The sequence below is a fragment of the Gasterosteus aculeatus genome, chromosome 12, assembly GCF_964276395.1.
Source record: "Gasterosteus aculeatus chromosome 12, fGasAcu3.hap1.1, whole genome shotgun sequence".
Lineage (NCBI taxonomy): Eukaryota > Metazoa > Chordata > Actinopteri > Perciformes > Gasterosteidae > Gasterosteus > Gasterosteus aculeatus.
Window position 1 is genome coordinate 7,510,939 of NC_135700.1, and position 27,553 is coordinate 7,538,491.

The 27,553-nt window shown below is 43.4% G+C and overlaps 4 protein-coding genes across 10 annotated transcripts; 3 read left to right on the forward strand and 1 right to left on the reverse strand.

Annotated features, from left to right (window-relative positions):
• Positions 1 to 8,705, forward strand: ace2 (angiotensin I converting enzyme 2). Of its 2 annotated transcripts, XM_078084940.1 has the most exons (19): positions 1 to 11; positions 429 to 606; positions 680 to 838; positions 951 to 1,041; positions 1,497 to 1,640; positions 1,797 to 1,912; positions 1,997 to 2,102; positions 2,813 to 2,910; positions 3,036 to 3,208; positions 3,568 to 3,794; positions 4,578 to 4,722; positions 4,905 to 5,003; positions 5,520 to 5,642; positions 5,753 to 5,931; positions 7,040 to 7,098; positions 7,225 to 7,322; positions 7,428 to 7,544; positions 7,922 to 8,116; positions 8,226 to 8,705. In XM_078084940.1, the coding sequence occupies exons 2-19, from the start codon at positions 538 to 540 to the stop codon at positions 8,326 to 8,328; spliced, it is 2,301 nt and encodes a 766-aa protein (XP_077941066.1). In that variant the 5' UTR covers positions 1 to 11; positions 429 to 537; the 3' UTR covers positions 8,329 to 8,705. The 2 variants fall into 2 exon arrangements, with proteins under 2 accessions (XP_077941066.1, XP_040017784.2); XM_040161850.2 differs by lacking the exon at positions 1 to 11 and having other exon boundaries at positions 310 to 606.
• Positions 8,706 to 17,388, reverse strand: LOC120808760 (uncharacterized). Of its 2 annotated transcripts, none has more exons than XM_040161888.2 (7): positions 17,208 to 17,388; positions 11,718 to 11,836; positions 10,862 to 10,958; positions 10,307 to 10,670; positions 9,968 to 10,093; positions 9,743 to 9,879; positions 8,706 to 9,248 (listed from the first exon to the last, which is right to left on the reverse strand). In XM_040161888.2, the coding sequence occupies exons 3-7, from the start codon at positions 10,940 to 10,942 to the stop codon at positions 9,024 to 9,026; spliced, it is 933 nt and encodes a 310-aa protein (XP_040017822.2). In that variant the 5' UTR covers positions 10,943 to 10,958; positions 11,718 to 11,836; positions 17,208 to 17,388; the 3' UTR covers positions 8,706 to 9,023. The 2 variants fall into 2 exon arrangements, with proteins under 2 accessions (XP_040017822.2, XP_040017811.2); XM_040161877.2 differs by lacking the exon at positions 17,208 to 17,388 and adding an exon at positions 11,940 to 12,057.
• LOC120808753 (uncharacterized) lies at positions 13,201 to 16,822 on the forward strand. Of its 2 annotated transcripts, none has more exons than XM_040161865.2 (10): positions 13,201 to 13,337; positions 13,588 to 13,807; positions 14,231 to 14,415; positions 14,502 to 14,717; positions 14,876 to 15,251; positions 15,491 to 15,624; positions 15,734 to 15,973; positions 16,058 to 16,219; positions 16,377 to 16,466; positions 16,572 to 16,822. In XM_040161865.2, the coding sequence occupies exons 2-10, from the start codon at positions 13,588 to 13,590 to the stop codon at positions 16,740 to 16,742; spliced, it is 1,794 nt and encodes a 597-aa protein (XP_040017799.2). In that variant the 5' UTR covers positions 13,201 to 13,337; the 3' UTR covers positions 16,743 to 16,822. The 2 variants fall into 2 exon arrangements, with proteins under 2 accessions (XP_040017799.2, XP_077941067.1); XM_078084941.1 differs by having other exon boundaries at positions 13,219 to 13,333.
• pir (pirin) lies at positions 16,988 to 27,523 on the forward strand. 4 transcript variants are annotated; one of them, XM_040161917.2, is made up of 10 exons: positions 16,988 to 17,264; positions 18,342 to 18,459; positions 18,563 to 18,655; positions 21,213 to 21,293; positions 22,974 to 23,180; positions 24,470 to 24,554; positions 24,995 to 25,039; positions 26,359 to 26,441; positions 26,940 to 27,006; positions 27,119 to 27,523. In XM_040161917.2, the coding sequence occupies exons 2-10, from the start codon at positions 18,367 to 18,369 to the stop codon at positions 27,235 to 27,237; spliced, it is 873 nt and encodes a 290-aa protein (XP_040017851.2). In that variant the 5' UTR covers positions 16,988 to 17,264; positions 18,342 to 18,366; the 3' UTR covers positions 27,238 to 27,523. The 4 variants fall into 4 exon arrangements, with proteins under 4 accessions (XP_040017851.2, XP_040017869.2, XP_040017879.2 ...); XM_040161935.2 differs by having other exon boundaries at positions 17,021 to 17,235; XM_040161945.2 differs by lacking the exon at positions 16,988 to 17,264 and adding an exon at positions 17,438 to 17,498.
• The last annotated feature ends 30 nt before the right edge of the window (positions 27,524 to 27,553 follow it).

Genomic DNA, 27,553 nt, shown 5'->3' on the forward strand with positions numbered 1-27,553 from the left:
TTTTCATGTAAGTGAAGAATGTTCATATTATTCATGTGCAAATTGATCACCCTGCTTTCTTGCTCATAACCGCTTGCTCTTCATTTCATTTTGTGTTCTGACGCTGAAAGGCCGATAGAAAACAGACAACACGAACATAACTACTTGTACAGCTTTCCATGGAAATCCTGTGTCTATTTCACACGTCACTGTGTCACACAGACTGAAACGCAGACTCTGCGCTTATGTGAAGACGGCTCACTGATGTCCTATCTGTAAATGAAAACTCGGATACACCCTCACTTACAGCTCTGCTGTCCAAAGGCCAAGGCAGCGGCGAAGGCGACTGTAACTGTATAACAGAGCGACGCGTCGCTCCTTCTCACAGTCACTTTGTGTGTTTGTGCCTGGATGGAGCGAGCGGAAGCAGCCAACATGTTGCCTGCCAGGGTTCTCGCGGCGCTGCTGGCTGTGTCCTGCCTGGTTTCTGCTCAGTCGGATGTGGAGAACAATGCCAAGGTGTTCCTGCAGACGTTCGACGAGGAGGCCAGCCGCCGCATGTACCAGTACTCGCTGGCCTCGTGGGCCTACAACACCGACATCTCCACGGAGAACTCGGACAAGCTGGTGAGCATTCTGAGGCCTCCGCAGATGCAGACCAAAACCGTATTTTGATGCGCGTCTTTTTTATTCTACTCAGTCGGAGGAGGGGCGAATCTGGGGCAATTTCTACACCAATATGTCGGAGGAGTCCCTGCAATTCCCCCTCGACAAGATCACTGATCCAGAAATCAGACTGCAGCTCATCTCCCTGCAGGACAAAGGCGCCGGCGCCCTGCCGGCTGATAAAGCTGCACACGTAAGACCCACTGTCTGCATAAGTCTTTCATAGGTCCTTTATGTTTACAAAATATTCTGGACTACTTTGTCTGTGCTTTATTGTCCTAAACATTTTTAAAATCTATTTGTAGCTCAGTAAGGTCACGGGTGAAATGAGTACGATCTACAGCACAACGGCCGTGTGTCTCAAGGACGGCACGGACTGCCAGACTTTGGAGCCAGGTACGACTCTGGTCATAAGGAACAAAGGTTTTAGCAAGATACTGTAATTCATGTTATGACCACTTTTTTTATGGTCATAACATATTTTTTGTTTGTTGTTTAGCTTTTTTTATTTTAAACAACAAACAGGTCACTAGTACATAGTCACACCTGCATCTTTTCATTGGTTGAAAGTACACATAAACAATTACAATTTGGAGCTACTTTTACTTTCCTTGACTATCATCTATTCTTCCTACTCCACTACATTTGAGAGCAAAATATGTATTCACACTCCACTGCATTTATCTGATATCTATCTAATTTCTAGTTACTTTTAAGTTTTGTATTTACATTAAAAACTGCGAGATGAGCCTATAAAATGCGGTACATTATAACATTCTGCTTTTATTTTTAAAGATTTGAATGAATGCAAACATTTCCTCATGAATGAATGCATGCTCCTCTGTTTACAGGCCTGGAGCAAGTGATGGCCACCAGCAAGGACTACTCCGAGCGTCTGCAGGTGTGGGAGGGCTGGAGGACAAACGTGGGGAAGAAGATGAGGCCTCTCTACGAAGACTACGTGGATCTGAAGAACGAAGCAGCCAAACTTAACGGTGATCCAGCTAAAGCGGATACACGTTCACTTGATGACGTGTAATGTTTTAAATGTGTCAATGACACGCTCATTATAACCTCTTACTCCTGTATTACAACACTCAGCAGCAGTGTGTCTTTCTCTCTCTTGATGGGTTCCTTTCTGCCGCACATAGATTTTGAGGACTATGGAGCGTACTGGAGATATAATTATGAGACAATGGAGGAGGACGCTCGGTACAAGTACACCAGAGATCAGCTGATGGGAGACGTCCGTTCTGTGTACAAAGAGGTGCTGGCTTGTGGGAGACGAGGAGTACAGCGTTGGTTGTTGTTTGTGTGAAGGAATTGACGGCAAATGTCATTTTTATTACAGATCATGCCCTTGTACAAGGAGCTACATGCCTATGTGAGAGCCAAGCTGGTGAACGTCTACCCGGGACACATTGACTCTGAAGGACCTCTGCCAGCTCACCTGTTGGGTAAGTCTCGTCTCGCTTTACCCCCCCCAAGAAATGTATAGTACAGGAATGGACAAATTGGACAAAAGAATTGGTGTGTGGCAATAGAGTCGAACATACAACTACTCTGTAGTGTAACGCAGGCGAGCAACAGTGAAACAATATCATCATAAATGAGAGATCATGTATAACTTGCTCCTACTTGCTCCTAATGTCACCATTTAGAGAATACACATTATTTGGCCGTAGAGACGCACATGTGTCTCCAATGTAATTCACTTTAGTGGGTTGTGAAGCTCAAAGACTCAACAGCAATATCTCTATGAAGACAGTGTGAGCAGTTGTATGCAGGAACTATCATTGAAAATAAGGGTTCTGTGAGTTACCTTGATAAATAGCACTCCGGGTAATTGCAAGTGTGCGCAGCTTGGATTTTTTTTGGGGGGGGAACTCTCACTTTAAGTCCATAACTTGCGGCCGCTGTGTGACCGCCACTTGTTTATGTTTGATTGACGAGGATGAACAGGGGGACAGGTTGCAAAATGAGCTAAATGACCAAAGACATATTTACGGATTAGTTTTGCTGTTTCTAGGTAACAATACAGGGAAAAAGAAAACGTAATGGACATATTTGGTGTTTGGCTGAAATGACCTGGTATATTGTAGGAGGAATAGCTGTGTCTCATTTGATTACTTACAGTCAAAAATGACCTCATGTGTTGATTGTTCAGGTGACATGTGGGGAAGATTCTGGACCAACCTGTACCCTCTGTCAGTCCCCTACCCTAATAAACCCGATATCGATGTCAGCCAAGCCATGGTCAACCAGGTGCAGTATAACTTCCGATATTCTGTGTTGTTGAAGTGTATTATAGCGACTGCAGTGATCAGGATATTAAAAAAATACCAGTTACTAAAATAAAATCCCCCAAAAATTGTAAATTTGACTTTCAGAACTGGACTGAGCTTCAGATTTTCAAAGAAGCGGAGAAGTTCTTCAAGTCTGTGGGCCTGTACGAGATGCTCCCAAACTTCTGGGATAATTCCATGCTGTTGAAGCCAGAGGACGGACGCACGGCGGTCTGTCACCCCACAGCCTGGGACATGGGAAACAAAAAGGACTTCAGGTACGAAGACCCACAGGAACCCACATACTAAGAACATTCACTGTAAATGATCATCTTTAGAAAGCTTACCAAAAATAACGTCTTAGTAAGAATAATTTAAATGTGTTTTGAGGGCTGTGTTGAGATGACTTATCGAATTGTAGATAATAAGAGCCGTAAACATGAACATAATAGTGTTGATCAATCTCTGAGTCATTCTCTCCTGCTGATAAAGAGAAGTCAAAGCCTTTTGAACATCTTGTCCTTCAGGGTGTGACTCATCAGAAACATGTCACAGCCGTTTTATTGGCACGGTTTATCTGATAAGGCATCACGCCCCGCCTCCGTCCGCACATTATAACGGCCTGTGATGTCTTCAGGATCAAAATGTGCACCAAGGTCAACATGGACGACTTCCTCACAGTGCACCACGAGATGGGTCACAACCAGTACCAGATGGCTTACCGAAACCTGTCCTACCTCCTGAGGGACGGAGCCAACGAGGGTTTCCACGAGGCCGTCGGAGAGATCATGTCCCTCTCTGCCGCGACGCCCAAACACCTGAAGAGCCTGGCGCTGCTGCCCCAGGACTTTGTCGAGGACAGCGGTACTATTGATCGTAGTTAGCACTGACAATTCTCCAACAAGAAAGGTTGCTTCTCCTAAACTCTGAGGCTACCATAAGCAATACTTATATAATAACAAACTGTGGCCCAATTTACAAGTGTCTTGTATCCGGAAAAACAGACAACAACAGATGTCAATTGAGACACTTTCATTTACACATGAACTTGTCTCTGTTGGCCTGATGGTAAATGTGATGTCAATCTGACTTCTCCTCCTGGGCCAGGAGAAAGTGGCGATACACTAGGAACTGTCTGGAAACTAATAAATGCCAGGACAAGAAGAAGTTTAGTTGCTCACCCCAACTGGCCAAAAAGGAGCATGTTTAACCTCCAGATAAAAGGAGGGTGTTTAATCTCAAAAGCCAGTAAAAAAATCACCTGGTCCAAAGCCATAAAAATCACCAATGCGGACATAGAATATGAATTTGCCCCCCGACGGTGACTAAACAAACCACAGCCGTGTCTCCGGGTGGCTGCCCTCAAATGCCATATGGGACGAAATAGCTTCAGCACCATTGGGGGCCACCAGGACGGACAGTGTCACACCTGCACTCTGCAATCTGTTTACTGCAGTGAAGCCAGATAATGAAGCAGAAAATTACCTGCTAACTGTTACGCAAAGAGTCGCACATACATTTCATCAACAGAGGGCTGAACAAATCATTTTTCACAGCAAGAATTGTGTTTCACAGCTTAACTTGTTAAACAGCGGTTTCCATTTTCTACATCAACAAATGTTTTGGGGTTTTTATTTTGCCCACCAGAAACGGAGATCAACTTCCTGCTGAAACAGGCGCTCACCATCGTGGCCACGCTGCCGTTCACCTACATGCTGGAGGAGTGGAGGTGGCAGGTGTTTGCAGGGAACATCACCAAGGATGAATGGATGCAGCGCTGGTGGGAGATGAAGTAAGCAGAGGTGGATATGAGGTGTCTGCAAATAATCCGCTTAATAAATGCTGGACAAAATTACAGGGTAAATTTTTTAAAATAAACCTGCTGACGGAAACATCCCTTGAAACAGATATGGCCCCTTCAGACAGACTTCCTGTTGTGTGACATCACCAGCTGACTCTCTGTTTTGGTGACAGGAGGGAGCTGGTGGGGGTGATGGAGCCGGTGGCGAGAGACGAGACCTACTGTGACCCGCCCGCTCTGTTCCATGTGTCTGGAGACTACTCTTTCATCAGGTAACATTCCCGAAGTAAAGCTGCGCCTCAATGAAATACATTTGTTCTTTCTCAAAATCAGTTGCTGAGCGTGTTCTGGCTTCTCAAGATTCATCTGAAAACGTTTGAACATATTTTGATAAAATTTGCAGGAACAAGAAACATCAGGGTTTTTGCAGCAGAATCGTTTACTATCGTTAATTCCATAACATTTTAAATTCAACCAAAAAAAAGCTTTTGCTGTTTTCTGATGAACTCACAACGTTTTCTTTTCACATTTTGTGTTAAAATAAGTTTGCTAATTATGACTATTTTATTGTTTATCAGTTTGTCAAGAATCCTGTCAACAAGTACACATTTCAAGCCAAACCACGATCACTTAACCTAAACATCATAATGTAGTTAGTTGGTTAGAAGAAAAGGCAGTTTAGTTCTATGGGAACGTCATTTTGTTGTTTGTGTGGTGTGTGTGTGTGTGTGTGTGTGTGTGTGTGTGTGTGTGTGTGTGTGTGTGCATGCCGCTGGTTGTGAATACAGGTACTTCACAAGAACCATCTACCAGTTCCAGTTCCAGAAAGCTCTGTGCGATGCGGCTGGTCATACGGGTGCCTTGTTTAAATGCGACATTACTGGTTCTAAAACGGCAGGAATCAAACTGAGGTACGAACAACTTCCTGCTGCTCTGAAGGCCGTCACAGAATCAGATATTGTTGTTCTGGTTGTCCCTGTGAAATGCAACATTAATGTGTCATTATCATCAATCCTTCCAGGAACATGTTAGAACTGGGAAGGTCCCAGTCGTGGACCAGGGCTTTGGAGACGATATCCGGGGATGTTAAAATGAACGCACAGCCTCTGTTGGATTATTTCCAGAAGCTTCATGACTGGCTGCAGGCAGAGAACAAGAAAAACAACAGGAGAGTAGGCTGGAATACAGGAATAACGCCATGTGAGTGCAAACAATACAGATTCAAAGTACATTCCGATTACAATAATGAAGAATTTTTTTAAAGTTATAGTTTGACACGTCGGACCAATTGCTTATCAGCTTTCGTGTCCAGATTTATGGTAGATAAGGATGCAGAATGACTGGTGAAACCGCCTGCTCAGCTCTGTACCTGCACCTGTGAAGCTCACCAGTGAAGAAATCCTGGCTTATCTGATGCATTTGCAGTGTTGTGTGACGGACTATGACTTGTCCCGTAATTTATCGCGCTTTTATTTTTTCTCAGGCAGACTGCTCCCCGATCACAGCCGACACACTTACACACACACAACGCGTGGCTTTTACACTGTGCTCTTTGTGCAGTATCTACAAAGCAGATCTAAAATTTTCATTTGTTAATGTTAAACTTGTATATGTTGAAATCTTCTCTTCTTATTCTTAGGAAAAAAACAGTAAATAAGCACAGTGGCCAAAATGCCGAGCTATTCTGCTTCCCTTCTGTACTGCTTATCCTGGTTGACTGTATCCATGAGGCCATAGAGTTTATGTATTTAAGTCCACACCAAACGTAGTTATTTTGACTGTAACTGTAATCGCTCCATTATTTAACTATGAAAAAGGTGATGTCACTTGAAATGTTTGCTCTGCCACTTCACAGAAGGGTCAAATTATAGACTTCAGTCTCTGCAGGTTTTCATGCCAAACATCTGTATGACACAACCACGTAACCCTTTTACGTATTTCTTAAAGAGAATGTTAAAGACTTTTGTCTTTAAGATGTTTGTGATTGCAACTTGAATTTCATAACTGAAGAACAACAATATCATGGACCCTGTCTGTCGAGCTGTAGAGTAAGTGCTGGCGTTTGGGTGATAAAGTCAAAAGTTATGGCAGTTAAAGTCATTACGGCACCACAAAAATATATTTTTTGACAAAGAGTGGTTGATATCTAAAAAACAAATCCATATGCTGTGAATCGTTCAGCTAAATGTTCGATGTACCAATGTGTGTGTTCAATGTTTGGTAAAGATTGGAGGAAATGTATTTGTATCAAAGTTATTAAGTAAGTTAAGTTAGATATTGAGTTATTATGTTTTTTTTGTTTTTACAGCTTCAGGATATGATATTAAAGTGAGGCTCAGTTTGAAGGCTGCCATGGGTGACAATGCTGTGAGTATTATTAATCATTATCAGTTATTACAGTATAAAGGTTGCTTATATGACCAGTGAAGAGTATTTTGCACCTTTGAAGTGAACTTGGGTTGGCGAATATTAATCAAGTGAAATGTGTTTCAGTATTCCTGGAACGCCAACGAGCTGTACCTGTTCAGGGCCAACATCGCATACGCTTTGAGGCAGTACTACAGCCAAAAGAACCAGACCCTCGACTTCACGTCAGTACCATCTTTAGTCTGAAAACAAATATTCTTCATGCTTTGTTTCCATCTCTGCCTTTTGTGTTCATTTGTTGAAGAGCTTTTCTTGCTTTGTACCGGCAGAGCAGAGAACATCCAAGTGTATAAAGAGACTCCCAGGATCTCCTTCTACATGGCAGCTACCAACCCAGCCAGTCCCTCCATGTATATCCCAAAGGGGGACGTGGAGGCGGCCATACGGTGAGGCACAAAATACGGGCTGCAGCGCGCTGGTTTTGCATAAGCAGGTGTGGTGGTCGGGTTCAACCCACCTGTCGTCACACACGGGAGGTGGCAACAATGTGTCAGACTTCGCCTTACACACTATTTCAACAACTATTGGTTGATTTGCATCACAACGTCATACCAGAAGCTCTTTGGGCTCAGACCTCTAAGGACGGTGCTGATCCTCTGACTTTTCTGCAAAAACTTTGCTAAAAGCCCCCCGGCCCTCTCCCCCCAGGTGTGAGCGTTCCCAGTAAATTGCTCTAATTGCTCTGATCTACTCTGTATGACTTTTCACTGGGAACAGTTGATGAGTGTGAGCACTAACAGACCCATCCCACTATCGATCCCAGGTTATCTCGAGGCCGAATCAACGATGCCTTCCAATTGGATGACAGGACGCTGGAATTTGAGGGTATCCTAGCGACGCTCGCCCCTCCTGTGGAGCAGCCCGTGCAGGTGTGGCTGGTGGTGTTTGGGGTGGTCATGGGAGTTGTGGTGCTGGCGGGCGTGTACCTCGTCGTCTCCGGGGTCAGAGAGCGCAAGATGTGAGTAGTTTTTTTTCCGTCTGGAGACTGAGACTCATTTCTACCGCGTTGGACCAGTTAACTTCCGTATCTGTGAGGCATAAACTGCATGTTTCTCGCTTGTTTGTAGGAAATCTGCAAAGAAAACCATGGAGAACCCTTACGAAACGGACACCGATGGACAGATTAACAAAGCCTTTGAGGACATTGACAATGAGCAAACTGGTTTATGAGTCCACTGAAGAGGGAAGGTGCCGTCAAAGCGAACCTCTCATCACACATCAGCACTCTGCAAAATGTCTTCACATGTTTTGCATTTTAGTTTGTCAGGTTATTTGATAGTGATACAAGTATATCCTTGTAAAACAGTCAATTTGACAGCAGGTAATTGTAGTTTACAAATGATACCTCCATCCAAATCTTTTAAAAGTGTACTATTTTGAAAAATATACTATTATACTGTTAGTGTTTAAGTAGGATAACCGTACAACAACACTTAAGTTGCCTTGACTTTGCTAATTTGAGTATCATTTTTTTGTAATAATAATTACATTATATATACAGTATATTTAATTTAAATTGTTGAATAAACAAACTTATTATCAGGAAATCAGTTCACTCACTTTTATTTTGAATATTTAATTGTTTTATAAAATCACCTGAGAAATTATTAACAACAATATGCTTAAAAGGAAACGTTACTGATTGCAGGATTACATAAACAGACATTTAGATATAGTTGTATGATACATATCTACGCACTTCTGCAATAGCAGAATTTGACGCAGTGACGTAGGATTTCTATCACTGCCCAACGTGGGTCAAACAAAAAGCTCCTCTCATGTTTTTCTTTTCTTTAAAATCAAGTCCCAAAGAAAATCTGCATGTGAATTTGAATGACAATACGTCTGAAAAGATTTAGTCTCCCTCAAGTCTGTATGACAAAGAAGAACGATTCGTCCCCCTTCCTTCCATCCAGGTTTGCCATCCCCACTGAGTTAGCGAAGGTGGTGTCTATTTTGATGAACCAGTCGGCGTGCAGCGCCGACTCAAACGTCCGCTCTTTGGTCCCGTCGGTCTTCATGTAGAAGACGAAGGAGAGGGCGCCCTCGTCGTTCTTGGAGATCTTCTTCAGCTTCTGCTTCTCGCAAGTCTGGAGCAACAAAAAACATGTGGACATCCGTCAACCTCCTGACCAAATACCTGCACCCACGCCGTAAACAGCATGACAGTAGACTCCATTCGCTTTACTTTATTACATACCAGTGAATACATTATGTGGGTGTGAGTCCCAGGTCAAGTTCTCAAACCCACACTTTGGGTTTTTGAGCTGCATGGAGATCAGAATTCTTCCCCACATGCCCCTAACTAGTAGTAAAACACGGATCTGTCCTGATGGTCACACGTTATCTTGCAGTACATTCAAATGGAATGAGGGCTGTTTCCTTGACATTCTGAGACCTCGAGCAATGCAAACATAAGCAGAAATGATTCTATGTCTGACTTTTACGATAAACACAACTTGTCTGAAAGGAACTACTGTTTTTCTTTTGCTGTTCTCTCTCAACAGTGTTTCTGATATTTGACCCACTAGATGGATACTGGCCTTAAGCTTTTACATTAAGTGCACATCAACCATGTCATTACCTCAACTTGTAAGAACACCCTTTCGCCTTCCTTGCAGCACCTGAGGAAGCAGTTGGACTTGCTAAAGTTTAGTACCACTGGCTGTCCTCTGAAGGAGGAGAAACTGGTAGACTTGTAGAAGTAGATGGTCATCTCCTCTGTACATGGAAAACATAAATAAATCAATTGAAAGCTGAAATACGAGCATGAGCGTAAATGAACCAGTAGGTGCTCTGAGTGACCGACCTGGGTTCGGTGACGCATAGATGGTGTTCTCTGAGCAGAGACCTCTGAGGTATTGATGAGTAGCCAAATGTTCGATTGGAGTGTACAACGACTTTATGTGACTGAAGCTTCCACCTCCTCTTGAAACTGGATGAAGCCAAACAGGGAAGCGTCAAACAGAGGTCATGTAGGTCATAGTTCACAACTCCACGGTGGTTAATCCCTCAGTTTCCTCTGTGTGTGAATGCAATATTTGTATTTCTACCAAGCGATCCTGATATCAGTGAGGACTTTGAATATGAATATATATTTGAATGTAAGACAAATTAGACCGACAGTAGAGAAGCACAACTCACTCACCAAGCACCACCTGGCTGGACTGTGACACCATCACGACGTCGTTGAAGGTGCACCCCGCCTCGTGACACCCCTCACAGGGGCTGTCGCTGTCGCAGCCCCTCCCGCTCACCACGGAGATGGTGGTTTTCGTCATGGATATGATGAGCACATCTCCAGCGCCTCCACGCTCCTCCCTTTCAGGTTGGCAAACACCCTCCTCTCCGCCCCCCTCCTGCCCCGCTTCACTCCGCTCCAGGTCCTCCATCCTCCTCATCTCCATGCTGAAACTGAGCACCGTGGACTCCTTGGAGAAGGGTTGTAAAGTGTCCTCAGCGGAGAAGAACTGCTCCGTGGGCTTCTTCTTCTTGCAGGCCTTGTGGACTGTCTGAGACCAGAAGAGAAGGGGGTGGAGAGAAAAATCCCAAACATGAAATAGTTTTGTGTGTGAATTCTAACTCACAGTTTTGCTACTGACAATATCTATGTATATACTATATATTGTAATAGCATTGTAATAGTGGATTATTACACTAAAATAGTCTGAAGTGTGCAAGAATTGTCAGCCCACGAACTCACCAGCATCGGATTATCTTTAGCCAACGACTCCGCCAGCTCCTCAGGTGTGACATCCTGCAGGTCTTTGCCATTTAATTGCATCAGTTTGTCTCCTCTCCTGGGAATAAAACCATTCACAGCATGGGGACTTTGTTAATGTTAACTAACTTTGTCATAAGCCATTTAAGGCTTTTTGCTTGAAAAGAAAGAAGACTATTGTGAGTCCGCAGAGTTTCAACCACTTTACCGAAATTATCAAGAAGTTATTAAAGCCCCGGTAAACTTTTCCCTTATAGTTTGAGTAATTGGAGTCTACAACAGAAATGTTTCTACTTAAGTGAGAATAGACATATTTTTAAAAGATTAAAAGGCAATCAAATAAATGTTGTGATGTCACATACTCCTGTTGTCCAATCAGATTTAGAAATATTTTAATCTGAATCAGATGACAACCGGCTGGTTGATGATCAACAGACAAAATCCGAAATTCATTCATAAAGCCCATAATGGTTTTCCTCATTTTGTCTTTGTTCCTCCTTTTTAAACGTGATTCATGACTGACAACGTTGGGTTTTTTAAAAATTGTCCTCTACTTCATCATCTCCTTGTGTGAAAATCCCACTTTATTACTTAATCTCATCCCATTTATTTAAAGATCTTCATGCTCTTCCCCCCCCCGTTGCTGTTCTTACAGCATCCTCTACCCAGTAAATGTTCCTTATTACACATTTTTTATCTATTTATTAGATTTAATCTAAAGCACTTTGTGGTTCGTGGATAGAAGGCGCTTTCCAAGTGAAATCCTACTCTTTTGTTTTATCCTCAACAACAAAACGCCTCTACACACATTGATTTAGTGTTGACAAATGATTCATACCTGACAAACGCTTTTTCACTCGCTTTTTTGAACCTGACATTTTCCACTTCGTACTGGTGCTTTCCCTCGCGGATGTGATGAGCGATCAGCACGCCTCCCTTAACCACAGCATCCTGACACTTTGACACAAACAAACAAACATCAACACAATGTACACAATCATGTCTTTAAAATCGCCTCTCACAGATTATTTGAGCCCGGTTTGAAGAGTTTGTCACCCACAGCCAGATCCATGGTGCTGCTGGTGACCGCTGGCGACAATGAAGAGAGTGAAGGCGACACCAGCAAAGAGGCAGACGATTTAAAGGCTGCCGTCTGTTTGTGCTTCTGCTTTGCACGGCTGGAAGGGAAGTAGAAGCAGGGCAGCGAAGGATGTGAAACCGAGGTCAGAAGAGGAAGTGAGCGAGGATCAGTAAATATTAAATTAATTCTCTACTCCTGGATTTTTTCTTTTTTTCCCATTGTTAGAAAACAGAACTTGAGGAGAAATGTCATCGGTAGATTGTTTGTTTTAGTGAACGGTGACACGCTGACTCTCGCACATTCATGTGTGTTATTCTATGACTGGATGTTCACTTTTCACCAATTATCTGGACGCAGGTGAACAGCAAAAATAGGAAATATAGTTTGTGTCACGTTACACATAGGAACTACCGAGGCTACAACTTCCTCTACGACAGTGAAGCGCTGTGATGGATGTGCAGTTATACTACGTGTGGTTTTACTTCAACCACAAACGGAACAATCATTAACGGTTCTTCACAATATTGCTTCTCGTAATGTCAGGATAACATTTTATTAAAAAGGTTAATGTAGTAAAGAACTGCTTGTATAGCGTCTGAAATTTGCGGGGGTTTTTTTCAAAATGACAGTGATCTGCTTTCAATAAGTCCACCTGTGCAGTATGAAACATGTTGTATTCTGTGTACTACTTGTGCTGATACTAAACTAAATAAAATACCCCACAATAAAGAGTCCTGCATTAAAAACCTTACTTCAGTAAGTATTATCAGAAAAAAATGTCCTTTAACTATCAACTACTCATTATGAGGTAAATTGTCCTTTGTATTTTTCTATTGTACAGCACATCATATGTGTGCTATCAAGGTGTCTGCTGCATTCTACTACTGGAAAATAGCACGTCTGTTAATCTACAGCAATGCAACACATTCGGTCAGATCTTCATGTTTATAGCCTTGCTGTCCTGTGAGAACCACAAAAAGAAGAACATATGTCTCTATGTCAGGAAATAGAAGAATTTTCACAAATATACTCAAAAAGAAACACTCACACAGTTTATCTCAAACATTAAAAAACAACAAATTAGAATTGTTATAGTAGTAGCGAAAGGTGTAAAAAACGCTAATTTGAAAAGGTTCAAGTACAGAACTGTTTTAATACTGGGACGAGTTGTGCTACTAAATGTATTCTCACACACGCACACACACACACACACACATACTGAAGCTATTTCCAGTCCAGCTAAATCTGTAGGCGCTGAGGTGGATTGAGTTACATGAGGAGCACACGCCACGGTCGCAAAACACTCAGGTCTGCCACCGACCAGCGCGTCCAGCGTCTCCGAGGCCTGCAGCCGGTGGAAGACCCCAACTCAGGCAGGTACTGATTAACACACTGCTTCAACTGGTCAGACAAAGCTTTGTCACAAGATGTGGTTTGAAATGTGTAGTTGGGTGCGGAGTGACTCATGAAGACCGGGAAGACAGAAAGGGCAGCAAATACGTGTGAATTAGTTTCCATCTGGGATTGAATTTGGACTTTTTAGGGAACTGGCTCTGGTTTTGAAAGTAACCACCAACCCTTGTTTGTAACTCTGGCAACGGGGCAACGTCTGTTCTGTGTGTTTCAGATGGTGATGCTGGATGTGGTCATATTGGGGGGCGGACCGCACGCCTTGACCCTCGCTAGCTTGCTACGCAACACTGAATCTGATCCAAATTCTGACCGCAGACATGACTCACACCACCCCCCCTCCCCTGACAACCCCGCAGGGCCTCGGGCAGACCCGGAGACCTCAACCTCCAACAAGGAGCGCTGCGTTGGCAGGAAGAGCGGGAGGGCGACCGCTGGTACGCGAGGGTTTCTCTCCCTGAATTTGGATTTGATTATACATTATTCAAATTATGAAATAGCCACAAAAATAAAAATGAAAAAAGTAAGAGTGACTTCTTCATTGTTTACGCAAAGCCTTCTAATAAGTGAATCAGAGTATTTTTTTAATCCCAAATGAATGAATCAGATAGTCTAATGTATCCGGCTTACAGATCCCTGTACCGTTGATTCTCCTGTGTTGATTTTCAGCTTTACAATCAGACTTTGTTCATCAGATTTGAAATGTTGTTGAGCCACGTTTCAATCAGATAAGGCACAAAAAAAAGTGAATGATGCTTTGTTGCTGGGACTACTTCTTCATTTTGACACACGCTAGAAGTGACGCAGGTCAAACCGACTCTCGGCTCACTTACTCTGTTCTTTGTGATTCCTTTCTGAAGGCCCGACACCGCCGGAGCAACCAGCAAAGTCCACGAAATCAGAGAGGCTGGACTTTCCCCCCATGAGTCTCCGAGTGGTGGATTCTTATGGAGCTTGGACCTCTCTGTGGGAGAGCCAGTTCACAGCCCTGAACATCCCCCATCTGCGCTCACACACACTGGTGCACACAGATCCTCTCAACAAGGTAGAAACACCAACTTCCCCCTCAAGTGGAAGCCACAAAAGGTGCTTTTGAGGTACAGATGTGATCGAGTATGTTTGCTCCTTCAGAAAGCCCTGCAGGAGTTTGTTTTAAAGTCGGACCGCTCCGCAGAGCTTCACAGCCTCCCAGACCAAGTCTACATTCTGGACGAAAATGCATTTTTCAATGACATGAGGCTCGGCAAGAAGGAGAGGAAACGTCTCAACATCACCTCGACACTCAGGAAGAGTTTATCCTTCAGTTTGCCTGGAACCAAACTAAGTGTGGACTTTTTTAAAGACCAGGTTAGACACAGTGCATGTGTGAGTCTGTTCAGCCATCTGAAATCATAGAAGGAATTATATGAAGCAATCGTATAATCACGAGTTCAAGTTTGCATTAAGCAATATATATTACACAACAATCCTGGCGTGCTGCTGAGTTGGTGAATCTGAACATGCAGGTGGAGAGATACAACTTGGACAAAGTGCTGCTGAAGGGAACAGTGGAGCGCATCACCCCAGTGATGGAGGACAGGGCTGACTTCATAAGAGAGGGTGAAGTCACACGAGTGAATGAAGGGAAGAGGGTAAAGTATTTTCAGGTCCTCCTTCAAGAGGGCGTCCTCCTAAAAGCCCGCCAGGTGGTTATGGCGACGGGTCCGACCCGTGCCCACATGGCCAACATCCCCTCATGGGTGAAGAGCATCGCAGAGAGCTTCCCAGAGGAGCGTTTGCAGCACACTGTGCACCTCATGCACCGCCTGCCAGCTGCTCGGCAAACACTCAAAGCCACAGATAGTCCGAGTTCGAGACTCAACGAGGCTTCTCCCACTCAAGGTAAGTCATCTTTCCTCCGAGCATTATGTTACATCGCAGTAATACAGAAAAGCTTTGCAGGAAAAAAACGTCTTGTCAGTTTTTTTTTAAACGGAATTACTTGTTTCTTCTTTCCCCTAATAAAGAATAACACTTCTCTTCCACCGGGGGGCTTACGGGACTCCGCACCCATCGGTGGCGATTTGATCCCCCACCCTCGCTGCAACACTTTCCTTTACAAGTGCTGTTTGTGTGTGTAGACCTGTGTGTAGTGTGCGAGGCAGGGCAAAGAGTAATGGTAGTTGGTGGAGGTCTGACCAGCGCTCATGTCGTCTCAATTGCCCTGCAGCGCGGCGCCAGCCATGTGACGTGGGTCATGAGGAAGCACCTCCAGGTCTAGTGACAGTGTGAAGCTGCATGCAGACCAACCATACCTGTAGATGCGCCCGTCGGCCTCCAGCACAAGCGTTTCTCCCCCCCCTCCCCGTTGTTTTCTCCCGCAGCTGAAGCAGTTCGACGTGGGCGACGTGGAGAGCCTGGTGGGTCGGTACTCTCACGTGGAGCACGGCATCAAGATGGACGGCCAGGCCTACCTCAGGCAGTTCTACAACGAGCGCAGCCTCCACAAGCGGCTGGCTATGATTCGCCAGGCGAGGAAAGGAGGCGCCGTCACGCCGGAGGCCTACGTCCACCTGCAGCCGTCCATCCTGAGTGGACGGGTGGACGTGAAGACGTACTGTCAGGTAGAGGCGCGTGGGCCGTCCCGCTATGTGCGAGGGTTGAGAGTGTGGTGGAAGTTTTTACCCGAGTCTCATGCGACTGCCCAGGTGAGTGAGGCCAGCTGGTGCTACCGCGGCCAGGCCTGGCGTCTGTCCCTCAGCACTGGGGACCACTGGACCGGAGACATGATCTGGCTCGCCACCGGCTGCAAACTTGATGTCAAACAGGACCCTTTGCTATCTGAGGTGATGAAGGAGTTCCCCATTCAGGTGGGTGAACAAACAAAAGATTTCAGAAATATTCTCTATGTAGAAAAAGTTAGGGAAGTGGAACTTAACCGACGTTGTATTTGTTTTTTAAAAATATTGAGGGATGCTGCGATAAGAACAATGGAGTAATATATGCATTGGTGTTCCCTGCATGAAGGTGATAGACGGCTGGCCGTGCGTATCAGAGAGCTTACTGTGGGCACAAGGGTGCCCCCTCTACCTGATGGGGCAGTATGCAGCTCTTCAGGCAGGTCTTCTACGGTGGTTTAGTGGGCAACAATAGGTCTCCACAACAATTTGGACAATTGTTTCACTGACTGCGTCGCTTATGTTTTTTTCCCCCCAAACACAGGTTGGACCTCATGCGGTCAACCTGGCAGGCGGACAGGCTGCCAGCATGCGAATCGCCAAGGACATCATGCGCCAGCAGCGAGGGGACAACGCGAAGCCTTCTGAACAGAGAGGGGAGAAATCTAAACACGAAGAATATATTCAACAGATGCAGGGTCTACTATGGCTTTAATGTTACCGGTCATCTACTCGTGTGGACTTACTATGGGACTATGTGGCCTTAATTAAACAGATTGGACTAAAAACAATAAATGCTGTGTAACAGACTTTTTTGGACATTAACTACAGGTATATTCATACACTTCAATTCAAATCTGTTTTAGCTCAGTGTTTACAACATGGATGTAAGGTTATTCTGGTGCTTGACTCTCGCTTCACCCTGTGGACGTGTCTTTAACTACGCCTCCCGACTTCCGCATCGTAACCAAGGACGTAACCAAGGAAACGTCCGAAGGAGAAACGCGACACGCGTGTATCCGCGGGGTACAGCACGCGTGAGGTCGCATGTGGTCGTCTAGGGTTAGAGGTTAGGGGGTTAATCCCGCACCGCGAGGACCGCAGAGGTCTCGCCTTGTAGCTGCGGTCACACTGCGCATGTGCAGAGGACGCGTCCCATCCCTGGAGCAACAAACCTTACCTGCGCAGGTGTACGGAGCCGTCAGTCGGTGTGTTGGGACTCTTCTCCTCGAGACAGGTGGTTTGTAAACAAAAAAACGGGGTGTTTCATATGGAAGCGATTGGTGCTAGTTAGGAGTAGTTAGTGTAGTCGGTGACCGGTTAACTTTTGTGCTGCGTTCACATGGTGTCGGAATGATCCCAAATGGTACTGTACCGATTTGGAAAATGTACCGGAACGACTCATATAACCGGAAGTAATTCAAAACCACAACGTGTTCCCGTGGTGTGAACGTCTGGTGTCGCTTCTGCTGTACGAAGAACGGGTTCATTCATTACAATTATTATAATTTGCTTCTCATTTGCTCGCATGTCCGCGCCCAGTAAAGCGCCTGCGGCTCTTTTAAATATGTGCTCGCCGCCGTAGTTTAGTTCGCCTGCTGCAGTTCATTCCCTTTACACCCTTTTACCTTTGGGAAAATATGAGGATTCGTGCACTCAGGGGGTCATTTGGGACAGAGGTGACGATGGAAGTGAAAGGGGACAGTTGTCTCAGATCAGCTGACCACCAGCTGATCAGCTGATCTGTGTTTACGCAGACTTCAGCCTCTCGATGCGCTGTTTCTAAACCCCTGTGAGTGCGTTACTTTGCAATATTGGATTTTAGGAAGTTCCCCATTGCAGGTTTCCAATCTATTTTACGTCACTTTGGTATTTTCAAGATAGACTAACCGTGATAAATATTTCAAAGTTGTTCTGAGAACCACACATTTAGATATTAATGGATCTAAAACAAGTTGAACATGTGCCCTCTTTTCACCACCTGCATGCTTGCCACTTCGTTATTTTCAGTGTGCAGAATGAATGGTGAACATTTCCGTGCCGTATTAAAGACTGATAAACAGTTTTTAAAAAATAATTATTTTGACCATAGTGGGATCAGTTGCTCCAATAATTGCTGTAACTTGAAAAACATCTGCAATATCGAATGATATTCCGTTTGTTTTCTAATATTTTAAAGGCTTTTGATTGCCAGACAAGTCTTTTTTCTTATTTTTATCTAAAAGAGTAAAAAACATTCATTAATCACATTTATGATCGACTGTCATTGTCTCATTCTTTAATGAAAACTGAGACATATTTCATGTTTCTGCAGTGACCAGTGAATCCGTACCAGCACAATGACTGAGAGGAAGGTGGAAAGGACGGTTCTCAGTGTGGAACAGGCGGAGGGAGTCGGCGCTCGTGTCCGCAGGAGTATCGGTAGAAAGGAGGTCAGCATCTCACAGTTGATTTTGATCCACTGGGGACCTTTTTTTTACAAAAAAAATCCCATCATTGTAACTGCTGAAATACCACTTTATACTTTGTTTCCAGCTGAGACACCTTGACCCTTTCCTGATGTTGGATGAGTTCAGAGTGAGGAAGCCGGCGGGTTTTCCGGATCATCCTCACAGAGGATTTGAAACAGTAAGAACAATTATGTCTAACGTATTCCAACGTATTTAGTATTTAGCAACGAATACTTGTATTACATAAGATATAGAAAGTTGGAAAGCCTTGATAGGTCACCTGATGAAGTTGGGAGCATGTACCAGTTGACCCTGGTCCCAACTCCCATTGTTTCAAACTGCCCAGATCTTGATGCTTTTATTCATGTGACGGAACAATTTCAGCTGTGAGGTTTGAGTTTTTTCTGGTTTCTTTACATGTAGCGAATTCCTTTACTATTAGTCATGTAAGGCATAATCTCAACACTTTTTTTTTTATACTATTACAATTCATTTTAGACAATGACTATCACATAAAACCGTAGCCCCTCGGTGCTATTTTTTATATTTGCTTATATTAAATAAAATATTTTTGTCTTAATTTGAACGGTCCATCTTCTCAATGTCTTCTCTTTTTTTGACCTATGTTATTTAAACTGAACACATTGCAGTTTTGGGCCATTTCATGACACATAATAATCTGCAGTTCAATCATTGCTGACAGACCACAAATTACCACTCCTAAACCGAAGATTGTCTACAAAGACCAGGTTTTGTGCAGTGCAAAGCCGCAAAATCAGAATTTTAAAAGTCATTCTTCTAAATATATTTTTCAAACCTTCTCACAGGAAAGAATTGAACTATAGCAGAACTTTTCTGGTCCAAAAAATGTATAGTTCTGGATGAATACCTTTCATAAACACTATAAAGGTGCTGAAAAAAGATCACATGACTAACCGGTGTCACTGAGGGGTGAAGTTCCTACATTGACCACGAGGTGGCAGCAGCAGCACAGCATCCATACAGCTACGTACCACATTGCCTACAACGTGCCGATTTAAGGTTATAGTGTTAAAAGGATCACACAGAAAGCCCCAAATCTGTTGTCTGCTGGTTCTGTTTTAGTTTGCATGAGCTCAAGTGGAGCCCAGACAGCTTTGGGTTGAAATCTATTTAATGGCAATTTATTTAATGACAACTCACCAAAAAAGTGGCAGATTTTAAAAAGCAAGTCCTTTTGATATATTTGTCTATTCATTTTTGGCTTTAGAATTTTTTATTTTTTATTTGAATTGGCTTTAGCATTCTGTCTTTCACTTGATGGATTTATTTCATTCCTGACTTTAGAGTAAAGTGTTAAAAATTATTCCTTGATTATTTGATTGACAGATGGAACTGATGACAACTTTTGAAAAAACCTCCAAATGTTTTTTTGGGGCTGTTTGTCAGACAAACTAAGAGCCTTTGCCCTGTCACTTGGGATTCAGTGTGATGGAAATGTGGCATACTGTCACCTGCTCTTCTCAATATGTGTATGGATGATCTTGAACGAGTGTAAGACACAATGTGGTGGAAAGGAAAGAGGGAAAGTCTTCATAACCATCTGATGGATGCTGATGATTTACTGGTCCAGTCCTTGTAGCTCAAGTTTACAGCAACTGCGCAGAGTATTTAGTTTATTTTGTAGTTGCTTTTATATACAGACTCATGTCTCTGGAAATACAGTGAATATAATGTCTATAATGTTACCGGTAATAACATATTTATTTGGATTACTTCACTTTTAAAGCTGCAGTAGTCAACCGTTTTAGCACCTGGCGAATCTCTTGCCCTCAACCAACCACTGTCTTCATTAACTGTAAAATACTCCAAATACATCACCAGCACCGAGGAGCCAAAAGATACAGTTAGAGAATAGCTTGTGAAACATAGAACATTTAAGTGGCTGCATTATTCACATGAACAGAAACACAGCAAATTAATAATGATGTTGTTGCTGTTTTGCTCTCCAGCTCTGATGGGAAAACAAATTATTGCTCTTATGCAAATTGCATCTTAGCAGGGGTCTGAAAACTGAATGGTCAAGAATAGGTGCAGTAGGTGTTGTATTGACTACTTGCACAGTCTTTCATTACACTGCATCTTTAGAAATGGACACATTTTTACTTTTGCCTGCATTGCCCTCCACTGCTTTCTGCTTTTTTTATAGTGTGGGAAATATCAGATTTTTAAGCAATGGAAAATATAGCTACTCATAGTAAGGCCAAACCACTTAGTGATTGGGATGTTATTTTTTTGATTACGTAACATTGATGTATATCAAGATGTACCTTTTAACAGCAAACTTAACAAAGACATTGTCCTCAGATTGACACTCCAAATGTATTTGAGTTGGCAGATGCGTTTTAAGTCTCCCGGTGCGTGTGGACAGACTCGGCTACACTCCCAGCATGCCTTTCAGCCGCTGTGTTTGCTCGCACTCGCATGACTTTTGAAATGACACAGCTGTGGAGGCAGATCACAGGCAGCTCACTGCAGGGGCCCGAACTTTCCTCCTTACACAGATGTTCACCTCTGAACCCGTGACCCATCGCTAGGCACTTCTCTTCCTGTCCCGTCTGACCACTGGGACCCGAGTGTGGAAGCAGCTCGTTCAGGCTCATGGCCTTAATCAGTCAAAATAAGGCTTGAACAAGATGAAATGAAGTTATTTAATGCAACTAATGCTCTACATACATGTGTCTTTCCTGAAACAGGTGACCTATGTTTTAGAGGGGGTCACGGCCCATGAAGACTTCTGTGGACATTCAGGACGACTAGAAGCTGGAGATCTGCAAGTAATGCTTAACTTCTTCGGAACATTTGTTATTATTGTACAAGCTTGATGAAAAGGTTAACACCCGCTCTTGTGTTTGCATCAAGTATGAAGATACAGACTTTTAGCTTAGCATAACAAAAATAATCGAAACAGGGAAAACCGCCGGCCTAAAGAACGCCTCCAGAAACCTGTGAAGCAGTAAAATGATATCCTGTTTAATTCATACAAAAACAAAAAGGCTCTGATTGCTTGGCAACCTCACAGTCTTGACCAGACTCCTGTTACTAAGGATATAAAACATGTCGAAGAGCCGGCTGTCACTCTTTGTGCTAAGCTAACTAGCTGTTGGCTGTAGTCACATATTCACCACTTACAAAGTGCTGCGCAATCGATCGTAAGTGCTAACAAAGTGCTACGTAGCCCAGGTGCAGTCGGGAGAGGTGCGTTTCCTACGGTACAGTTGTCACGGCAACACAGCGAGTAAAGCATATTTCAGTAAATGTCACACTTTTCCCTTTTTAACTTTGCAACTTATGAAATCGATTGACTGAAAATGATGTGATCTTAGAAGCGTGTTATCTACCAGTGTGATCATTTTCAGTTTGCTTCTCCAAATAGTAAACTAGAAACATTCAGCCTTTCTTGTGAGGAAAGGAACAACAAGAGCAGAGACAGACTCAAGCTTATTGGCGTATGCATCTGCATTATAATGTTGTGCACGCCCTCTAATTGGATATCATGCCCTGTGGGTTGTTTCCTGTGTTTTTAAAGTAGTTACACACACACACACACACAGGTTGCTGACTCAGCTTCAATTTGCAGCAGAGGTTCAGTCAGTTCAGCTGAATGTGCTGTTACCCACCATGTGCACTATCCGGTGGCTTGGCTAGGACGTGGTGTTGGAGCTACAGATGCTCAAACAGCTGCCTGCGTGTCCTTGAGGGAAATCTCAAACACTGTCTTGCATTAAAGCAGTAAAGGAAGCGGGGGAAGACGGAAGGTCAACGGAGAAAATATTTGTTTGAATCAATGTGACATCTGTATGAATCTGCTTTAGGGAGGAACTCATCAATATGTGACAACTTAGTTAAACATTGGGACAAGTATAATAATATTAAGCTGTATCATAGTTTTAAATGACTTATAATCTACATAGTTTGACAATGTCCTTCTTTAACAGGACGTTATGTTCCCAAAACTGGCAACCAAGTTGTTTTGTTACGATTCGTTTTGGATTTAATTCAAATGCCACATTAATTTATAATTCTGCAGATCTGCGCTGCCTTTGTTTTCTGCTTTAATCTGTTTGTTTCGTGACCTAGTAAATAAATACCCAGCACGATGCAATAAAATAAACCAAACCACAAGTTGAATAGGCACGGATGAATACCCAGAGATCTGCATTAAAGCATTAGTTTGAGAGCAGATTTCAACAGATGCTTCTAAAAAAGAACCATCTGTTGAACCAAACTCCCTCTCATCCATATTGTTTTAAATATGAAACCAGCTCACATGTTTCAGAAGGGGTTTTATATTTAAGCAATAAGGTACGAGAGGCTGTAATTCATCGTCCAATAATGTATGCTAATAAATCCCGTCCCACCTCCGGTTGTCTTACACAATACAAATGGTAAACGGCGTGTATGTGACATGTGATTATGTTATTGTTATATTTGAAACATGACTCCTCGTCCACCAGTGGATGACTGCGGGACAAGGGGTGGTCCATGCGGAGATGCCCGTGTCAGAGGAGCCGGTGGTGGGCTTACAGCTGTGGGTGAACCTGCCCAGTCGAGACAAGATGGTGGAACCGGCGTACCAGGAGCTTAAAGGCTCAGAGGTCCCCAAAGCCAGCCAGGGAGGAGTTACCGTCTCTGTAATATCTGGAGAAGCTTTGGGAGCAAAGGTGTGTGTGTGTGTGTGTGTGTGTGTGTGTGTGTGTGTGTGTGTGTGTGTGTGTGTGTGTGTGCGCGCGTGCGTTGGTTTACGTGTAAGTGATGTCACTGAAACATAATTTAATTAAACCCCAGAAAAAAGTGCTTTCAAAATGAATAACACGTTTACTTTCCTGCTGGTTGTTGATCTCACTGTGATTGTGCGTTTGGTGGATGCTCGAGGCAATGAGGGAAAAAAAACAATGACGTGAATGCTCATGCATTCGCGTGTGTGTGTGTGTAAATTAGTTGCACAAACGTTAGTGGTTAATGTGGAGACTGAAGTGAGGTCTGATGATACATTTAGGCCTTAGAGATTAAATGATGCAGATTGTGGCTTAACTTGGGTGTTACTGTATTTTTTTTAATAAAGCTTTTATAATCAGTCCTCTACTTTTAAAGCACCTGTGATCACTTTCCAAACTTTGGCAAGTTCCAGCAGTAAAAGTCATTGTGTGCCAGTTTTCCCCAGGATGGAACCTGTTTTTATTTTACTTTGGGCCACCTGAGGGTGGCGATTTGTGGTATTTTATCAATTAATTCATTATTATTAAGAAAAACTGTCTGCTATAGCTAAATAAACCACAGTGAGTATAAGTCGCACGTCGGAACAGAATCAGAAAACAGTTCTCTGTAGATTCATCAACGTGAGCGACCCAATTCAAACTGTCCCTTTGTCATCTGATACATCATTTTATTTTGTTCATATAAGGTACATTGATGCGTCTGTTGTTGCTGGCCTGTCATGTGACTATCTGACCTTGTGTAAGTCTCTCGTGTCAAAGGATCTTTTACAAGTCCCAAAAAACACTGTCCTGTGTTTATTGTACTTTAATAGATGACAGAGAGGAACTGAGAACTCTTGTGCAATGCCGGTTTAATTTCCTTAACTTTGTTCTCACGCTTTTCCCCTTTTTGTGAAGTCGTAAGTCTGAGAGTTTCTTGAAGGTCATCTCATACATTTCACTGACAATATTGCAACAAAAAGAAAGGGTTCTCGAATGCGTGACGTGTAAGCCATAAAACTACTGGTAATTGGTTGGGAATTTTGTATCAGAGAGGCCCGTGGGATTGTTGAATAGATTGGGGATTATGTGGGAAAACTACACAGCTTCAACTTGTTCAGAACCAATTTTAACAGCAGTGCAGCTGGTTGTGAACTTGTAAACAAATGAGCATTAATGTCACTGGCGCCATTTCTTCAAAGTTTGCGTGCGTGTGTGTACTGTGCGTAACCATATTTAGTTTTTCTCCCACATAGTCGAAGGTCTACACCAGGACACCGACCTTCTACCTGGACTTCAGACTGCAGAGAGGTGCCACGCATGTGCAGCCAGTGCCCTCCGGTAGGAGATTAGTCTGTGAGGGGGAGTTTTGGGGAAAGCCTTACTCTGATTTCATTCTGAGACTTGCATGAGAAGATTAACACCTCTTTGACGTCTGTGTTTGAAATATGACACTACAACAAGCTGCTGGCTAGCTTAGCTTAGCACAAAGTCTGGAGCCTCGCCCTGTCCATAGGAAAACAAAATCCACCTGCCAGCATTTCTAAAGCCCACCGCGTGCTGGCTCAGCACCAAATGGAAGAGAGACGCAAAGTTGGCGCGTCCGCGGAGTGTTAAGCAGCTAAAGAACCAAACCCTTAGAAAGTAGAAACCAACTAAAAGGAGATATAAACTGTTTGTTTCTGCTGCTATCAAGGGACCAGTCCTTGTGTTGCAGGTTTAAAAGAGGAGACACGGCACAAATACTGTGAATAAGTGAATAATGTGTTTATGTTGGACAGGGTGGACTACGTTCATCTACACGCTGTCAGGGACCATCCATGCCGGTGAGTTGTGTCTGCTTAACGTTCTCCTCAAAAGTCCCTCTGTCCTCTCTGCATTAAGTGATATAGTTCATTTCCCTTATTGCCGGCTCATGTATCCACTACAGATTATTAGTGATTTTGTCTTCTCCCATACAGTCCTTATTATTCTAGTTGGGTATGTTTCACTCGGTTTTATTACTCCTCCATGTTCCTGCTGCCATATCTGCTTTACAACTATGTGTGTGATCTCAGTCCAATTGCAACTTCCCATCTACGTCCAGCACAACGAACCACGTGTTCCACTTTAAAGCCCCAAGGACTCGGGCCAAGAGCCCCATCGCTGGAAAACGTTATCACGCTTCTGTGCATGAAATACAACCCACTTTGGCTTCAAATCAGTCACCTTATCCACACGTTATAACTACGCCCCGTTGTATCACGCATGCGGTTGAAAATACTAAATACTCATCCTGCATACCTGCTTAATGGACGACACGCAGTCATAAGGAAACGCCTCAGACAACAAACTTATTTTCGAAAGCTTTTCTTGGTTTGTTGTTTACACCCCAAATTCCCCTTCTTTTTTTTTATCAAACTTTTCTCTCTCAGACTGGTCGTAAATGCCAGCAGATGTTTTGGTGACATAAGAGGATGAAATTGGCCACAAACATTAAAGACAATTTTTTAAAATCTTAAATCTCCAACTCTGAATGTAATCCGGCCAAATCACGGCCAGCTGTCTGTGGTAAACGCATCGACCGCCAGTGGAAGTGTGTGGCTTTCTCAGCGTCGGATGTCGGGACTGTGTGTGCGTCACAGCGCTCAAACTGACCAATGTCTGAACATGCAGGTGGCTCCACTTCTATTTAATAATAACAATAATAGTAATGATACTACATTTTATTTTATAGCGCTTAAAAAGGCACCTGAGGCGCTTTACAGGATCCTACATAAATGCAATAAAATGCATGGGAGTAATGGCAATCTAAACAAGGGCAATGACACAACAGTAAGAAACAAAGAATTCACACGCATCACACGTTAAAAGCAGATTTAAATACATGTGATTTAAGTGCTGTTTTGAAGGTTTGAAAAGATTTGTGTTTTTAGAAACGCACCAAAAAGAACTAAAAAAAAAACCCACGAACCTCATCACTCCTTCTAAACAAAAGGTCTATTCATATTTCATAGTCACCACAATTTGCAGTATTAATGGGCAGTATTCAGTCGTTTTCAGCCGAGGGGAACCAGATACGAGTGGCACCAGACAAAAACAGCCAGTGATTAGATAAAGAGCTCCAGTGCTTCAAGGACAAATCTGAACTTTTTTGTTTGTCAAGGCCCAGATGAAGAGCAGCAGAAGGTGGAGCCTCATCACACTGTGGTGTTTGGGGACGGAGACTGCGTCAAAGTAGAAAACAAGGTGAGAAACTTTCCTTGGCTGTATCGGAAACAATGGCAGCCTGTGGGCCACAATGAGCTCCATCGTTTCAGGTTTCTTGCCAGCATGCTGAGCCTCCCCCTCCTCCTCAGCTTGTCCCTTCACACTAATGGCGCCACGTCATTTTTTTGTCTCCCTGGTTCTCGTGAAGGAGCGCTGACGGATCCCTGCCCAACCATTGACATGCACTCTGCCTCCACCATTTAAAGCGCTCTTTCTTCTTCTTTCACTGATGTTCTTCTAGCTTTTTAGTTTTTTCTTTTCCAAGATTTTACACAAGCTTTATTCGTGGCAGGTGTTCCTGAGGGTGTTGACTCTGAGAAATATTGTGCAACTTCTATGTAACCAAAATGTGTTCTCTCTTTAATCGCGTTGTGACCATATTTATCTTGGGACGTATTGGCCGTGGGGGATCAACGATTTCAAATCTACAAACGAAAGTGTCCTCAAAGAAAGGATGACATCTTATTACATCCTCAGGGGGCGGAAGTTTCCCGTTTTGTGCTGATCGCTGGAGAACCAATCAAAGAGCCTGTGGTACAACGAGGTACGTCTGTGTGAATGTCCGTTAGTGCCTCAAATCAGTGCACAGAGAAATGCTTGATGAATCACAGGATGAACTGTAATGTGTAACCTTCCTGCGCTGTGTGTTCCTTCAGGTCCATTTGTAATGACGACCGAGGAGGAGATCCGACAGGCCATCAGCGACTTCCAGACTGCGAGAAATGGTTTCGAAAGGGCCAAAAACTGGAGGTCCAGGATCAGAGACTCTTTCTGAACACAATGTTTTCTCGCCCTGGTGGAAGTGTTGTCCTTACTTGTTTGCTGCTGTAGAAGCATATTTAAAGTGATATTTGTTTCGCCTGTACTTTAACTTGTCATATGTTCAAGAACTTTCTGCTTTATATGCAGTAGAGAAAACTCACCTTGTTACATCTAAACTGTATAATATTTACCTTCTGCTGTTTGAATCAACACATTAGAGCAGCTATTATAAAATTCTTGCACACGTTGTTATGAGGAAAATATATTCTACTATTAAAGGGTCGGTGGATTAAACAGGATTCATCGGATTTGGAATTGGAATACAATAT

Excerpts from the sequence above, each read along its gene's own strand:
- ace2 (XM_040161850.2), top strand. The coding sequence starts at position 391 with ATGGAGCGAGCGGAAGCAGCCAACATGTTGCCTGCCAGGGTTCTCGCG. Across the intron at positions 1,042-1,496 it reads CTGCCAGACTTTGGAGCCAG|GCCTGGAGCAAGTGATGGCC; the intron begins GTACGACTCTGG and ends CTCTGTTTACAG. Across the intron at positions 5,932-7,039 it reads GAATACAGGAATAACGCCAT|CTTCAGGATATGATATTAAA; the intron begins GTGAGTGCAAAC and ends TTGTTTTTACAG.
- LOC120808760 (XM_040161877.2), bottom strand. Across the intron at positions 10,671-10,861 it reads CTAAAGATAATCCGATGCTG|ACAGTCCACAAGGCCTGCAA; the intron begins GTGAGTTCGTGG and ends TTCTGGTCTCAG. Across the intron at positions 9,880-9,967 it reads CTATGCGTCACCGAACCCAG|AGGAGATGACCATCTACTTC; the intron begins GTCGGTCACTCA and ends TTCCATGTACAG.
- LOC120808753 (XM_040161865.2), top strand. The coding sequence starts at position 13,588 with ATGGTGATGCTGGATGTGGTCATATTGGGGGGCGGACCGCACGCCTTG. Across the intron at positions 15,974-16,057 it reads ACGTGAAGACGTACTGTCAG|GTGAGTGAGGCCAGCTGGTG; the intron begins GTAGAGGCGCGT and ends GCGACTGCCCAG. Across the intron at positions 16,467-16,571 it reads GGCAGTATGCAGCTCTTCAG|GTTGGACCTCATGCGGTCAA; the intron begins GCAGGTCTTCTA and ends CCCCAAACACAG.
- pir (XM_040161917.2), top strand. The coding sequence starts at position 18,367 with ATGACTGAGAGGAAGGTGGAAAGGACGGTTCTCAGTGTGGAACAGGCG. Across the intron at positions 23,181-24,469 it reads GAGAAGCTTTGGGAGCAAAG|TCGAAGGTCTACACCAGGAC; the intron begins GTGTGTGTGTGT and ends TCTCCCACATAG. Across the intron at positions 24,555-24,994 it reads TGTGCAGCCAGTGCCCTCCG|GGTGGACTACGTTCATCTAC; the intron begins GTAGGAGATTAG and ends TATGTTGGACAG.